Raw genomic sequence first — 16,139 nt, forward strand, 5'->3', positions numbered from 1 at the left:
GCCACAGCCCTGCGGCGCGGCCATGGCCTGGCGGCGACCGGAAGCCACCACGCGGAGTCGCGGCGCGCTGGCGTTCCTGGCCCTGGCGCTGTGCGCGCCGGGGACCGGGGGCCGGGCGCTCGAGTGGTACTCGGCCCTGGTGAGCACGGCGTACGTGGACCTGCAGACGAACCTGACGGTGCGGAGCGTTTCGGAGAGCGGCCGCTTCGGCGACAACTCGCCCAAAGAGGGCGCACAGGGCCTGCTGGGCGCCCCGCGCGCGCCGGACGGCCACCCCGAGGGCTGCGCGCCGGACACCCGCTTCCACGTGCCCGCGCCTGGCGGCCAGGGTGCCGCGCCCTGGGTCGCTCTGGTGGCGCGCGGGGGCTGCACCTTCAAGGACAAGGTCTTGGTGGCGGCGCGGAGGAACGCCTCGGCCGTGGTGATCTACAACGAGGAGCGCTACGGGAACCTCACCGCGCCCATGTCCCACGCGGGTGAGTGCGGCCGGGGCGCGGGAGGTGAGGTGGGGGGACCTTTTCAGCGTGCCAATGGCCCACGGCCTTCTCGCTCTCCCATGTGATGCTGATCAGCAGGCTGCGAAGTGGGACGGGGCCGCGACTTTCCTGGACTTTGCTGTCAGAAGCTATTAAGGAAACACTAGATTTGCTCAGTGGCGTCCTCTGGCGTCCTGTTTGGGAAGAGAGGCAAGTCTACAGACTAGAATGGATGGATCTTCTTTCGTCGCTGAGGTGAAGGGAGATGGTTTCTGGAGCAGGGGAGTGGTGAGAACTAAAGAAATGAAAATCCGGAGGAGATGTGTGGTTCTAACCGGTGGCAAAGTCTCATGATTCCTAATCAGGGGCCCTCTCCATTCAGCGTTTCCCCAGTTGGGAGGGATAGAATGGAAGCCCTTCTCCAGCGCATGCCCGGATCGGCCTGTCCCGGTACCTCCTGGTGGCACTGTGATTTCTTAGCTTTCATAAAACATGTCCTGGTTGAATATTCTGAACTTCGAGTCAGAAAGCCTGAATTTTAATTTCGGGTGTGTTTTCTCACTTGCTAAATATAGGGTTGTGATACTGTCTTAACTCTGCCAGATTCCTTGACTCTTGAGTGTCGATGAAAATTTAAAAGTTATCTTGTCCATTCAAGAAAAGGGCTTGCTATTTGCCAGGCTGTGTGCTTCCTACACACGCACTCCCCAGGGCAGAAGCTTGCATCTTCAGGCAGTAATGGTAGTTTAAAGCCTTTCTTGTTTGGAAAAATGACATCCTTGGAACTGAATTGCAGATGAAATACCACCAGTACACAGCTGAGTGAGTGTATCGCAGGCAGTCCCCAGGTTACGGACGAGATCTGTTCCTAAGTCGGTTTTGAAGTCGAATTTGTAAGTAAATCCAGAACAGGTACATGTGGTTCTCATTTAGTGTCAGTCAAATGTTTGTCTTAGTATATGTTTTACCTTTCTGTGCGTGTAAAACACTTAAGAAACACTTCCAAATACACTAAAACATCTTAAACATAATAATACAGTAATAATAAAAGTACATACGGCACTATACTGAAGAGAGAATCGGTGTAGGTATACAGTACTATTAAAAAAAAATTCTTAAAAACAGTTTAGATAGAAAAGAAAAAAGATCATGATTAACACTTACTCTCGTTGCATGGGTGTCTTGCACACCGGAAGGGGCATTCGTGAGATGGCATCGTGATACCATTAATAATTGGATGATGCAGAAGATGGTGGGCTGGGGCTGGAGAGTCAGGGTTTGCTGCTGCTGCTGGAGATGGGAGGTTTAGTACCGGAGTCAGTTACTTGAAGTTGCATCAGGGGCGATTTCTGCAGAGCTTTTCTGGTTCTCGTCCTAAATGGCCCTGTAGCAGCTGAGGCCCTTGGTAACTGCGGTGAACTGTGGCGAACCTCTCTGTGTTGGGCTCTTGCTCCTCTAACTTTGCCATCCCTGCTTCAGTGAGACGAAAGGCTTCAGCTAACTCTTTCGTCAAAAACTTTGTCAGTTCTGGAGTTTTTAGGTCCTGGTCTCCTTCCTCAGATGCTGTCATCTGCTGCTCTGGTTCCGTCAGGTCTTCACTGGTCTGTTCTTTGGCATGGGAGTCGAGTAACTCTGTGACCTGCAGTTGATTACCAGTATCGACCACAGCTTGCCTGGCTTGGGAGATGTTGTTAGCTGTGAACTCCAGAGCATTGCAAAACATGCTCGTGTTTGTTATGAGGAACCGTTGTGTTTAATTCAGAATCTTAATGTAATAGGCTTTATGGCAGTCTGTTCTTGAGTAGGAGTTGTCCGTAAGTTGAATGTTCTTAACCCAGTGACTTCCTGTACTGTATGCCTTGTAGGGTACCATTAGCTTTGTGCATCCCACGAGTGACTCATGCTGAAATTGTTGTTATTAGGTGCGGTTGAGTTGGCAATGCTTTTCCATCGTCTCTGTCTGTCCGGTGAGGTATTTTGTATTTTATGTTGTAGAAAAAAAGTACTTGCAGTGCATAAGTCCTTGTTCTTGCAAAATTGTATCTTACGATCTCCAGCGTTGTTACCATCACCAAGGCCATATTTTCCAACTGCCGATCCTTCTTCTTTGTTCTGAAATTACCGTGATTAAAATCTCTTTAGAATTTCTGCTGCTCTAAGTCAGAAATCCTTTTTCCTGTGCTTCTGTTTTTGGTTTCACAGATGTAAGTTCTGAACCTAACAGTGTGTGTAAAACGAGGACAGAAAAGTGACATTGGATTTGGCCCATTTCAGAGTTGGGATGGGAGGTGAGGAAGTGGAGACAACTCGCAAAGAAATCTGACTAAAGGTTGGGGGAGGTATAGAGACATAGGGCAGAAAACGCAGGGGGAAGAGGGCAGAGTGGGAGATAGGAAGGCATATTTGAAATCTGATAGGAATGTCTGGTAGAGATCCAGGAGAGAGAAGAGATGACTGAAGGCTGGATCCAGGATACTCGTGGAGGGAGTGGCCTCATGTGGTAGAGGGACAGTTCCTCAGTTACAGTAAGAGAAAAGGGAGCAGATGGCCATGTGCTGGCGTTGGTCTAGGCACCACCTTTGCTGCAGTTGTCCCAGTGATTTCAAATCTACCTAATTGTCATTGTACCCGCGGCGTGTTTCCACAGGACTGTCATGAGAGGTCATGTCGTATTTCAGGTAACATTCCCGATACATCGTATCGACAGTGTTTCCCCAGTTTAGTACTGTCCAAGAGAAGAGGTTAGTGTGTTGTGATTCTCTGATGCTGGGCCCTTGTAATCACCTCTTGGTGCACATACATCTTAATGGAGACTTCTTCTTTGAAATAGCAGGCTCATCGATCTACAGTTTCCTAAATCTACTCATGCATTTTTTTTATGACATTTGTATATTTCTAGGCTATTATTAATAAGGAGTTCTGGTGGCACAAAAGGTTAAGTGCCTACTTGCCAGCAGAAAGGTTGGTGATTTGAACCCACGTAGCCGCTCTGTGGGAGAAGGATCTGGCGATCTGCTTCTGTAAAGATGGCAGCCAAGAAAACCCTCTGTCACATGGGTTGATATGAGTCGAAATCAACTCAACGGAACCTAATAACCACAGGCTAATGGCACTTATTCTAAGCATGGTTCGGCAATCTTGCTTGCTTATGTTATTGACATATAGTTCATCTGGACCCAGACAAGTTAACTCATGTTAGTTTTAAACCCTCTTCTTGTGAACTTCTGTTCCCATTATCAATGGCCATTCTCACCTTTTTAGCTGGAGTATAATTGTTTGAGAGAAAAGACAGGGAGCTGGCGATTTTTTTAAATGAGTAACTGTGCCCAGCACATGGCTGCTGTGCTCAGACAGCGTTGTGCATACCATGGCTCACTTCATTCTCCTGACAACCCTTTAAGGTGGGTACTCTCACCTCATTTTACAGATGAGGAAACTCAAAGAGTTTAAATGACTGGCCCAAGATGACAAACATAATAACAAATGAAGCCATGCTTCAGAGCCAGGTTTTTCTGAGGTTCTCTGAACTCTGAGTGAGTTTCTGCTCTTTCTCACACTGCGAGTTGTCTCCAGGTAAGAGTCAGGGAGCCCACCTTTTCATTGCTGTCTGCCCACAGTGTACCTTCAGCTTCAGGCGGTAGAATTAACCTTTCTTCCTCGATCTTTCTGTTGCTGTCGTTAGGTGCCGTCAAGTCAGTTCTGACTCACAGTGACCCTGTGTACAGCAGAACGAAACCCTGCCTGGTCCTGCGCCATCCTCACAATCCTTGTTATGCTTGAGCCCATTGTTGCAGCCACTGTGTCAGTCCATCTCATTGAGGGTCTTCCTCTTTTTCACTGACCCTCTACCTTACCAAGCATGATGTCCTTCTCCAGGGACTGGTCTCTCCGGATAACATGTCCAAAGTATGTGAGACGTAGTCTCGCCATCCTTGCTTCTAAGGAGCATTCTGGTTGTACTTCTTCCAAGACAGATTTGTTCATTATTTTGGCAGTCCATGTGCTTTTCTAACACCATAATTCAAAGGTGTCAATTCTTCTTCTGTCTTCCTTATTCATAGTCTAGTTTCTGCATGCATGTGAGTCGATTGAAAACACTGTGGCTTGAGTCAGGCACACCTTAGTTTTCAAGGTGACATCTTTGCTTTTTAACACTTGAAAGAGGTCTTTTGCAGCACATTTACCCAGTGCAGTGCATCGTTTGATTTCTTGACTGCTGCTTCCGTGGGTGTTGCTTGTGGATCCAAGTAAAATGAAATTCTTGACAACTTCAATCTTTTCCCCATTTATCATGATGTTGCTTATTGGTTCAGTTGTGAGGATTTCTGTTTTATGTTGAGGTGTAATCCACAATGAAGGCTGTGGTCTTTGATCTGCATCAATAAGTGCTTCAAGTCCTCTTCACTGTTAGCAAGCAAAGTTGTGTTACTTGCATAACTCAGGTTGTTAACGAGTCTTCCTCTGATCCTGATGCCCTGTTCTTCTTCATATAGTCCAGCTTCTCGGGTTATTTGCTCAGCATACAGATTGAGTAGGTATAGTGAAAGAATACAACCCTGACACACACCTTTCCTGACTTAAACCACGCAGTATCCCCTTGTTCTAGTGGAACAACTGCCTCTTGATCTATGTACAGGTTGCCTGTATAACTTTAAAAGTGTTTTACTTGTTATCAGCATCTGCAAGCCGCAGTTTATTTGTGATTCCAGCCACATGGTTTTTAAAAATCTGTGCCACCAACTCAGTGTCCTTTTTCCCTCATTTTTATGCTGATTTTTAGTGAGATCCCCGTCCGTCGGAAAGCCTCTGGTGTTGCCTCGCAGCTCCGCATCTTTTCTTTCCTTCTTTCTTGTATTGGGCTTTAGGTGAAAGTTTACAGCTCAGGTTAGTCTCTCATACAAAAATTTATACACACACTGTTACGTGACCCTAGTTGTCACCCCCATAATGTGACAGCACACTCCTCCTTTCCACTCCTGATTTCCCGTGTCCGTTCAACCAGCTCCTGACCCTTTCTGCCTTCTCATCTCACCTCCGGACAGGAGCTGCCCATTTAGTCTCGTGTATCTACTTGAGGTGACAAGCACACTCTTCACGAGTATCATTGTATGTCCCACAGTCCAGTCCAATCTTTGTCTGAAGAGTTGGCTTCAGGAATGGTTTTAATTCTGGGTTAACAGAGAGTCCGGGGGCCGTGACTTCTGGGGTTCTTCCAGTCTCAGTCAGACCATTAAGTCTGGTCTTTTTACTAGAATTTGAGTTCTGCACCCCACCTTTCTCCTGCTCCGTCAGGGACTCTCTGTTGTGTTCCCTGTCAGGGCGGTCATTGGTGGTAGCTGGGCACCATCTAGTTCTGGTCTCAGGCTGATGCAGTCTCTGGTTTATGTGGCCCCTTTTGTCTCTTGGGCAAATATTTTCCTTGTGTCTTTGGTGTTTTTCATTCTTCTTTGCTCCAGGTGGGTTGGAACCAATTGATGCATCTTAGATGGCCGCTTGCTAGCTTTTAAGACCCTGGACACCACTCACCAAAGTGGGACACTTGCATCTTTTCTTCCTCAACCTGATCATCGTGTAATTGCAGCTAAGCTTTTAAAGCTTCCAAACTTCTTAAGGTAGCCTTGCTTCCAGGCCTCACGGAATGGCGCCTGTTGAATTTCTTGGAGTTATGATCTTAAAATTCTAACTTTTCCTGTGGCCTACACTTCTCCTTTTCTGCTAACAAACCCAAGATGATGCGGTTATTTTTCTCCAGCGCCCTTTTATTCTTGGCCAGTTAGTTCCTCTTTGTCATTTTAAATTACTCCCAGACCCACAGATGTTCTTTTCTAGCTTTTCACAACTTTTTTGGAATCATTGAGAGTCTAGTAAAAACTGTGTTCACCTCCCCTGCAAAGTTGCAAATATGCCCAAATACACAGACTTTTGCACACAGTTTAAGGGGATGGATGAAATCCCTAGGGCCCAGGGTCTCCAGTTAAGAACCTCATTGATTTTCCTTCACCCTGGGAGACAAAATTGTCACTAAGGCCAGTCAGGAATTTACCGGATGAGCAAAAGAGATGAACTGTGTAAACGGAGAATAGACAAACCTTAGCTGGTATTTTGTGATGTGCCTGGCCGGGGTCAAAGATGGAATATAGTTTCTGACATTCAAGAACATACAATCTAGTATGGAAATAAAATAAAGATAACATGAGATCATAAGTGGTAAGGGCCTTCTGCGCGGCACAGTTTGAGATTTGTTTACATCTTCCCGGGAGTGATTGAGGAAAGCATCTCATGAGTGGGTGGTAGACTAGCCCAGATTATAAATGCTAGAGTAAAACTGGACTGTATTCTAATGGAGTGCCTGAAGGTAGTTTTTTCTTTTTTTTAAAGTAGTTTATTAACATAAAGCAGAGTTTCTCAACCTCTGCACCATTGACATTTTGGCCCAGAAAATCGTTTGTTGTAGGGGCTGTCCTGTGTGTTGTAGAATGTTTAACAGCATCCCTGGCCTCTGCCCACCAGATTCCAGTGACACTCCCCCAGTTATAACAATCTAAAATGTCACCAAACCCATTGCCATCATGTTGATTCCAACTCATAATGACCCTATAGGACAGAGTAGAACTGCCCATAGGGTTTCTAAGGAGCTGCTGGCGGATTTGAACTGCAGACCTTTTGGTTAGCAGCCATAGCTCACCATAGTTCTTAGCCACTGCGCCACCAGGGCTTCAGAATGTCACCGGGTATTGCCACATGTCTCCAGGGGGAGGACATGGAATCATCCCCAGTTTTGAAGCACTGACTTAAAGGGAGATAATTTGGTAGCAGTGTGACTGATGGGTTGGACAGAGGTGAAGCGGGAAATACAGAGTCCACTTGCACTGTTGGACTGGTCCAAGTAGAAATATAAGGGTTAGTACCATAGTGATAAGGAGCCCTGGTAGCATAGTGTTTAAGCACTTGGCCGCCAATCAGAAGGTCAGCGGTTTGAACCTACTAGCTGCTCTGTGGGAAAAAGATGTGGCAGTCTGCTTCCTTAAAGATTACAGCCTTGGAAACCCTATGGGGCAATTCTACCCTATCATATAGGGTCGCTGTGAGTTAGAATTGACTCAACGGCAGTGGGTGTGTTTTTTCCTTTTCTTTTTTTTAACTATAGTGATGACTGTGGAAATGGTAAGGAATGACCCTCACAGAACTTGACGCAGTTGGGTACAAAAGTATCATGACTTTTTCAAATGGAAAAGAATTAATAATGGAATGAATGGAATTAAGACATCAGAAGAGGAACGAAGTCTGGTTAGGAATAAAGTGGGCTCTCTTTTCGACATACTTGAATTTTAGATGTCTGTGTAGGACACTGAAGACAGCTCAGACCGAGGTTTCATATATTTATTAGAACTTGGCTGCAGCCAGTAAAAATGACTGATTCATTGGTCTTCAGTGTTCCTGTGTTCACTAAGTAAGCAAATCGCACCTTTGCTGCTAACTGTGTGGTAAGGATCAGTGTGAATCCAGTTCCCTGAATGTGAGGCTGTATGCAGTCCTCACTTTCCCACTTCTCCATCCTCATCACCAGCTGCCCCACGGCGCCGTCTCTCTCTGACCCTCTCCACCCAGAGCTGGGCCAGAGCTCACAAGTTAGACTGACACCATCTTTGAGACCAGCTGCCCATGCAGCATTTCTCAGAACCTAGCCACCAGAGCTAGGTTAGAGCTTACATGTTACCGTCTTTCAGACTGCCAAATAGACAGGCGCCAGCCCCTGCTGGCTGTCACTGCTCCTGTGGATTCGTTAATTCCCTGGAATGACTCAATAGAATCTTAGGTAAAGTATACCATATTTATGGCTGCAACTTTATTACAACCAAAAAGGATACAAACAAATAGACGCAGAGGGTGAGGTTTGGGAGGGGTCACGACATGGAGCTTCTGTGTCCCAGATAGGAGCACACTACCTGTTCCTGTGCATGGTCACCGACCAGGAAGCTCCTCTGAGCCTTAGGGCCCAGGGCACTTATCGGCCTCACCATGTGGCCATGACAGATTGATTACATCATGCCTCATGAGGCTTGGTCAGCATTGGGTGCCCAAATGGTCCCTCTTGGTCTAGTAATCCCCCATTCATTAGTCTAAGGTGTTGATAGGGCTGGAAAGAACTGAGAACAAAGGTCAGATTGCTTTCTACAAGGTGATTCCACACCTCAAACTGTGTAACAGTGGTTTTCTACAAAGTAGGTAGCAGTAGTCTGCCTGTCATGTTGAATAATATTAGTCTCTTTCCAAGTCCTAGGGAGAATTCCTCCAGTTTTTCTGAAACTGATGGCTTGTCTATACTAGAATCTAGTACAAGATATTTTAGTTTTAAATGAGTGTTTTGTGATTCTTTTTTTAAAAAAAAAGACTTTAAGAACAGCTTTAGGAACCATTGTGGTAATGTCCAAAGTTAATTCCATTTACTTTAGCAGACATTATGGAGGAGCCACTTTGGGCTAGATATGCCCACTCAGGGATAGAAATGCATAAGACACAATGCCTGCTGTTGAGGAGTTTATGAACTGTTGTTATTAGGTGCTGCTGAGTTGGTTCTGACTCATAGCCACCCTGTGTACAAGAAAACGAAGCACTGCCCAGTCCTGTGCCATCTTCACAATGAACTGTTGTTGTTAGGTGCTATCGAGTCAATTCTGACTCATACCCACCCTACGTACAACATAACGAAGCACTGCCCAGTCCTGCTTCATCCTCACAATCGTTGCTATGTTTGAGTCCATTGTTCCAGCCATGGTGTCAGTCCATCTCATTGAGGGTCTTCCTCTTTTACACTGACCCTCTGCTTTACGAAGCGTGATGTCTTTTTCCATGGACTTGTCCTTCCTGATAACATGTCCACAGTCTGTGAGACGAAGTCTTGCCATTGTTGCTTCTAAGGAGCATTCTGGCTGTACTTCTTCCAAGACAGATTTGTTTTTTCTTCTGGCCAAAACCAAACCTATTGCCATCAAGTCGATTTCAGATTATAACAACCCTATGGAACAGAGATGAACTGCCCCCATAGGGTTTCCAAGGAGTGGCTGGTGGATTTGAACTGCTGACCTTTTGGTTAGTAGCTAAACACTTAACCACTGCACTACCAGGGCTCCATTCTTCTGGCAGTCCATGGTATATTTAGTATTCTCCAACAGCACCAACACTAGTGTTGAACTAGTGGGGGAGGTAAACAGAACCTTCAAGATAATATGGTTTGGCCCTTTACTGGCAGTACACACACAGGTGCTTAGGAAGCATGAGAGGCATTGGTGTATTGAGTACACAAAGGAATGGGAGAATGGTACTGAAAAGCCTTAGTAGTATTTGCTGGGGGCTGTGGTGGTTCAGTGGTAGAATTCTCACGTTCCATGTGGGAGACTCGGGTTCAGTTCCCAGCCAATGCAAGGAAGGGCATTTAATGTGGGGGTAGGAGGGTGTAGGGTCGCAAAGATGACTAGATGTTAGCCTGACCAAGATAGATAGAAATAGATCAAGGGCATGGACAAGAGTATTAGTAAAATCAACATTAGCAGATTTGGTCTGTCCAGGGCCAAAGGTGTGGGGGGGGGGGGGTAAGGAATAAGTCCAGAGCAGGAGGCAGAAGCTAAATCACAAGTTTGGAATAAGAAGCTTGGACTTAATTCTTTAGGACCTACTATTAATGGTGGAAACATTGAATGATTTTAAGCAAGAAGGTCAAATAAACAAAACCAAAGCTTTTGTAGAGTATTGCCCTTAATGTAGGTGTTACTGGTTAGTAAATAGGTGGGTCCTTCAGCTGAAATCTTGGCATGGCCTTTAAAGTATGGCACTTTCATTCTTTTAACAGTTATTTACTGAGTGACAGGTACTGGAAAGGCTTAGAGCTATTCAGGGTGGGGACCAGAGAGTGGGGTGGAGGGAGATTACAAAGATAGATAAGAAATCTCTGACCTTCAGAGAGTTCACATACTTTGTGTTCGCAGAGCATGGTACTATTCCTTTTGAAAAGAAGAATAAATTCTTGATGATTTTCAGTGCTGCACTTTCACAAATGATGTGAAAGTCTAGATTTGAGTTTACAGTGTATTTTGGTGCTTTGAGAAGAAAGAAATGGCACCTCATGGCCTCACACAGGGTGGAATTAACTAGGACAGTTCCCAAAAAGGTTGAGTTTTGAAGGATATGTTAAAGTCAATGGGGAGGGTGTCTCTGGGGTGTTTGTCTGGTGGGAGTAGTTGGACTACAGGGCATTCTGGGTAACAGGAACAGCACTGCCAAAGCTGAAGGTCTGAGATAAAGTAATGCATGTGGGAAAGAGTTCTCACAGTAAGACTTTTGAGTAGTGTGTTCCACGAATGCAGAATAGTTTTGAGCAAGCCAAATCATCCAAAACATAATTTAAAATTCTACAGAGCCAAAAAGGGAATTGCATTTATTTCTGAGTCCTCCTAATTTGCCTGTGCCAACCATAAAAACATCTCTGTTTTGCATAATAGCTTCAGATTTTTATATTCCTAGTTGGTTCACTGTTTCCCCTGCTAAGATGTCTTTAATTCTCCTTATTGGATCACTTCAGCTATAGTACCAGAAGATAAACCAACTTTTCACATCGCTTAGTTCACACAGAACCCCTTTAATGGGTACTTCTGTGTGATACTAGGATTACAAAAACCAATAAATACAGAACAGGTAGTATTTGCCTGGGGGCAGTGGTTATTTACTAGTAGAATTCTCACCTTCCATGCGGGAGACTCGGGTTCGATTCACAGCCAGTGTACCTCATACACAGTCACCACCTGTCTGTCAGTGGAGGCTTCCTTGTTGTTGTGATGCTGAACAGGTTTCAGCAGAGCTTCCAGACTGACAGACTAGGATAAAAGGCCTGGCAATCTAGTTTCCGAAAAATTAGCCAGTGGAAACCCTGTGGATGGCAGCAGTCTGATCCCATTGTGCATGGGTTCTCCATGAGTAAGAGGCCAACTCGATGATAGCTGACAACAGCGACAAGTATGCATCTTGTGGGGGAGTAAACCAGTTGCCTTTGAGCCAGTTCTGACTCATGGTGGCCCCGTGTGTGTCAGAGTAAAACTATGCTCCATAGGATTTTCAACGGCTGATTTTTTGGAAGTAGACCACCAGGCCTTTCTTGCAGGGCACCTCTGGATGGACTCAAACAGCCAACCTTTTATTTAGCAGCTGAGTACATTAACTGTTTATACCACCCAGAGACCTGTGACGGGTAGGGACTTGTGGAGAAAGTATAGTAGGTATGCAAAAAGAGGCAAATCTAAGAGGCGTCAATGCACTGAGTACACAAAGGGGTGGATCCGTGGTGCTGAAAAGGCTTAAGTTGCATTTGAGCTGAACCTTAAAGATTTGACCAGACATCTGGGGTCTTACAAGCTAGTGAGCGGCCATCTAAGATGCATCAGCTGGTCCCAACCCATCTGGAGTAAAGGAGAATGAAGAACACCAAAGACACCAGGAAAATACTAGCCCAAGAGACAGAAAGGGCCACAAAAACCAGAGACTCCATCAGCCTGAGACCAGAAGAACTAGATGGTGCCTGCTACCACCAATGACCGCCCTGACAGGGAACATAACAGAGAGTCCCTGATGGAGCAGGAGAAAAGTGGAGTGCAGTAGAAAGACCAGATTTAATGGTTTGACTGAGACTGGAGGGACCCTGGAAGACATGGCCCCCGGACTCTCTGTTAACCCAAAACTAAAACCATTCCTGAGGCTGATTCTTCAGACAAAGATTGGACTGGACTCTGGGACATAAAATGATACTCGTGAAGAGTGTGCTTCTTAGCTCAAGTAGATACATGAGACTAAGTGGGCAGCTCCTGTCCGGAGGTGAGATGAGAAGGCAGAGAGGGTCAGGAGCTGGTTGAATGGATACGGGAAATCGGGTGTAAAGGGGGAGTGTGCTGTCACAGTATAGGGAGTGCAATTAGGGACACATAACAATGTGTATGTAAATTTTTGTATGAGAAACTAACTTGAATTGTAAACTTTCACTGAAAGCACAATTAAAAAAATAATAAATTGACCAGAATTTCTCTAAGGAGGGGAAAAAAGATGGAGTATGCAAGTTATTTGAAAAAAAGAAAGTCTGCAGTTCATGAGATTCTCTTGCTAGAACTTTAAAATGCATTTACTGCCTCCTGAATTAATTTTCTAGGACAGAAATCTAATCCCCTACTTTAAATATTTCAGTAGTTCCCATCTCGTTCAAGAAGTTGTTGGAATCTAAGTAGTCTCCTTGGGAGGAAAAATGGTAACTCTCCAGAATTTTGAAGTTATTAGCCAAAACAGATTTGTTTTTTCTTCGGCTTTTGACAACGTGGTAAGAGGAACAAAGACATCTGAAATGGAAATACATGCAGTTTGGTTTTGGGCACAGAAGAATTTTAAATTGTCTTAAGGATGATTTGGCTAGCTAAAAAAATACTGTATTTGATATTATTATTCAACAAGTAGGTGTACAACCCTGTACTATGTGCAAAGACGTTGTGCTAAGTGTTAAGACAAAAATAAAACAGAAAATACCCTCAAGGAGTTTTGCCATCTAATGGTGAAGTATATAGTTCCTTTGAAGGGGGCATTGTGCCAGGCGACCTGGCTTCAGTCAAGCAAGATTGGGAGCAGTGCTCAACCTAGGGAGGAAGACCAATTCTAGGAGCTTTTTCTCCCCACCCCAAATCTTTGAGTTTCTTTGTTTTTTGTGTAGAAATTTAGCTGTTAGTTTGGAAGTGAGCTGTGATTTGCCTCAATGGCCGAGTAAGCCGTGGTTGTTGTACCGAATACCTGGAGCATCCCAGCCCTCTAGGTTTGGCCTAGAGACGGTGACGTGTCAGGAGGCAGGGGCAGGGCTGGGATGTCTGTGCCTGTATCGGTGCGGCACCCCTTGGGGTTGGCACAAGGTACCCCTAGCTAGTGGGTTTTTATATAACTGCCCTGCCACCAGTTTATCATGAAAAAGGTGCTGGAAAAGCAAATCAAAGGGTAGAATGATTCTTTGTTCTGAGTTACATTAATTTAAAAACAGTCGATTGATTCTGTGCAATGCTAGGACTATAAAAACCAATAAATAAAGAACAGGTAGTATCTGTCTGGGGGCAGTGGCGGTTCACTGGTAGAATTCTCACCTTCCATGCGGGAGACTCGGGTTCGATTCACAGCCCATGCATCTCATGCACAGCCACCCCGTGTCTGTCGGTGGAGGCTGACATGTTGTTATGAGTTCCTAGGAGCACTCTTGCTGCTATGATTATAGTATAACAAACTGTTTAGCCCTTATCCTGTGCACAGTATTTTTTTTTGATTGACTTTCTTAATTCTGTGAACTGTGATTAATTTCCTGTGAAAAGTTTCAGGTTGATATTATAAATGCTTTCAGCTCATGGGTGAGAGTTCAGCCTTTCAAGAACCCCTCTAATCCCAGTTAATCTTCCACCTCTCATTCATGTATTTAGCAAGGGATTTTTCACCCTTGGTGCCAGGTACTGTGCTAGGTCCTGGGGATGATGAGGTGAACAAGATACCTTTACATGTATTTTAGTCAGTAGCCAAACTGGACTAGTCACCATCCCAAATATGTGTTTACGATGCTTCTACAGCCTGGGAAACTGCCCCCTCATTTACTTGGTCACCTTTTCCTGTCCTTCAGGATGTAACCCAAACGCCACCTCCCAGGGGAAGATTTCCTTCTTACCCCACAGAAAGTTATCTCCTCACTTCTGTAACTCTTTGTTATTCACCTTTTCTTACTAAATAAGTGACAGTCCAAAATAGGATCGTTCTCCTCCCCATCTTATAGATGAAGGAACATTGGCAAATTAATTGATTTGTCCAGACCCACACAGTGGATAGTAAATAGGGTGAGAGTTGAACCCAGGTTTGTCTAGCTCTGAAGCCTGCTGTCTTTCTGATCTGACCACAAGGTCCCCTGTGAAGAGTGAACAGGGCAAGGATACTACCTATGAGCCAGGTCTTCAGACCTTAGCACTGGCTTTTCCTGGTGATGTATGGCATTGAGCAAGCAACTTTAGATTTCTGAGCCCTCAACTTAAAATGATAGTACAGCATCTTCTTCAGATGAGATGTATACACGAAAGCACTTCAAAGTTATTTTCCCCATTATCACACAAAGACTATTATATCATTACTAGAAATTTTATGCGGTTGTAATCATAGTACGGGGCCCTGGTGGTGCAGTGGTTAAGCGTTTGGCTGCTAACCAAAAGGTCGTCAGTTCAAATCCACCAGCTACTCCTTCGAAACCCTATGGGGTAGTTCTGTTCTGTCCTATAGGGTCACTATGAGTTGGAATCGACTCCAGAGGAAAGGGTTTGGTTAATCATAGCATAGAAGCAATTTTGTTTTCTATATAGAAGCTTTTAACTGAGTAGTGAGTCCATGGGGGCTTGTTATACTGTTCTCTCTACTTTCATAGGTATTTGAACATTTCCACAATAGGAGGTTTATGAAAATGCTTTTAACTTGTAAAGTGCCATATAATTATGGTATAATTATCATAGTGATGTAACTATGATAACATAATTGTTCCTATACTTGTCTTTCACAGCTACTAGATGTTGATCTTCTTGAAGGCAGGAAATGCCTTACGCATTGTGTGTCCCCCGTGATGACCTGGTAGGTTGTGTGAGTACTCAGGATACTGCAGTTCTTGCTAAGTGATACTTTTGGGCCTTGGATCATAGGATCAGCTTCTAGAAAGGGGCCACCTTAGAAGGGCACCCTTCTTGTATTTCAGTAACTAAATTCCGATGGCTGAGGCCCACAGTGGATTTGCAGCAGATTAAATGTCTCTCTACAATAAAATAGTGTTACAATGTGGTTTCACTGTAATATCAGAGAACATTATATATATATTTTAAAGTTATTTTTTGAATAGGTAATATGTACACATAGTATAGAGTTTCCACTGTGCAGAGTAAGTCCCCCGCCTCTGTTCTCCGGCCACCGAATTCCTCTCCCCAGAGGCAGTCAGGCGTCCCAGTTTCTGGGCTCTCCTTCCAGAGGTAGTCTGTGTCGATATGAGTAGATGCAGCTTTCTGTTATTTTTTTAAAACGGTAGCTTGCTGTCCACGTAGTGTTTTGCAGGTTGCTGTTTTTCTCTTCTCTCTTTATTGTTCTGTATCAGTGCTGACAGATCTGCCACCTCCGTCTGTGTGCATATGCTGTGACTTATATAGCTAGTTTCTTACTGAGTGACGTTTAGATTGTGATAGCAAAAAAAATTAGAAAAAACATTGGCAGTAAATATCTCAATGTAGACTTCATTTTTACATAATCCATCTGTGCAGTTACGCTATTAGAGGCAGAATTGCTGGGTCAAAGAGTTGTGTGAATTTCACAGATTTTGATAGGTGTTGCCCTCCGTAAAACCAGAAACCAAACCCGCTGCCGTCGAGTCGCTTCCAGCTCGTAGCGACCCTACGGGACAGAGACTCAGAGCGACCCTACGGGATAGAGACTGAGAGCGACCCTACGGGATAGAGACTCAGAGCGACCCTACGGGATAGAGACTCAGAGCGACCCTACGGGGTAGAGACTGATAGCGGCCCTACGGGACAGAGACTCATAGCGACCCTACGGGATAGAGACTCATAGCGACCCTACGGGATAGAGACT

The 16,139-nt window shown here is 44.9% G+C and overlaps 1 protein-coding gene across 9 annotated transcripts in view; it reads left to right on the forward strand.

The window, feature by feature from the left end:
• The first annotated feature begins 6 nt into the window (after nucleotides 1-6).
• RNF149 (ring finger protein 149) overlaps nucleotides 7-16,139 on the forward strand; it is a 43,645-nt gene continuing 27,512 nt past the window's right edge. For all 9 annotated transcript variants that reach the window (XR_002824567.1, XR_002824568.1, XR_002824569.1 and 6 more), the window contains exon 1: nucleotides 7-476. Coding sequence is in view for 5 of the 9 variants with exons in the window: in XM_023733964.1 (XP_023589732.1) it covers nucleotides 23-476 (454 nt within the window). In the remaining 4 variants the exon portion in view is untranslated. The remainder of the gene's footprint in view (nucleotides 477-16,139) is intronic.

Source organism: Trichechus manatus, unplaced genomic scaffold (assembly GCF_000243295.1).
Source record: "Trichechus manatus latirostris isolate Lorelei unplaced genomic scaffold, TriManLat1.0 scaffold00004, whole genome shotgun sequence".
NCBI classification, from domain to species: domain Eukaryota; kingdom Metazoa; phylum Chordata; class Mammalia; order Sirenia; family Trichechidae; genus Trichechus; species Trichechus manatus.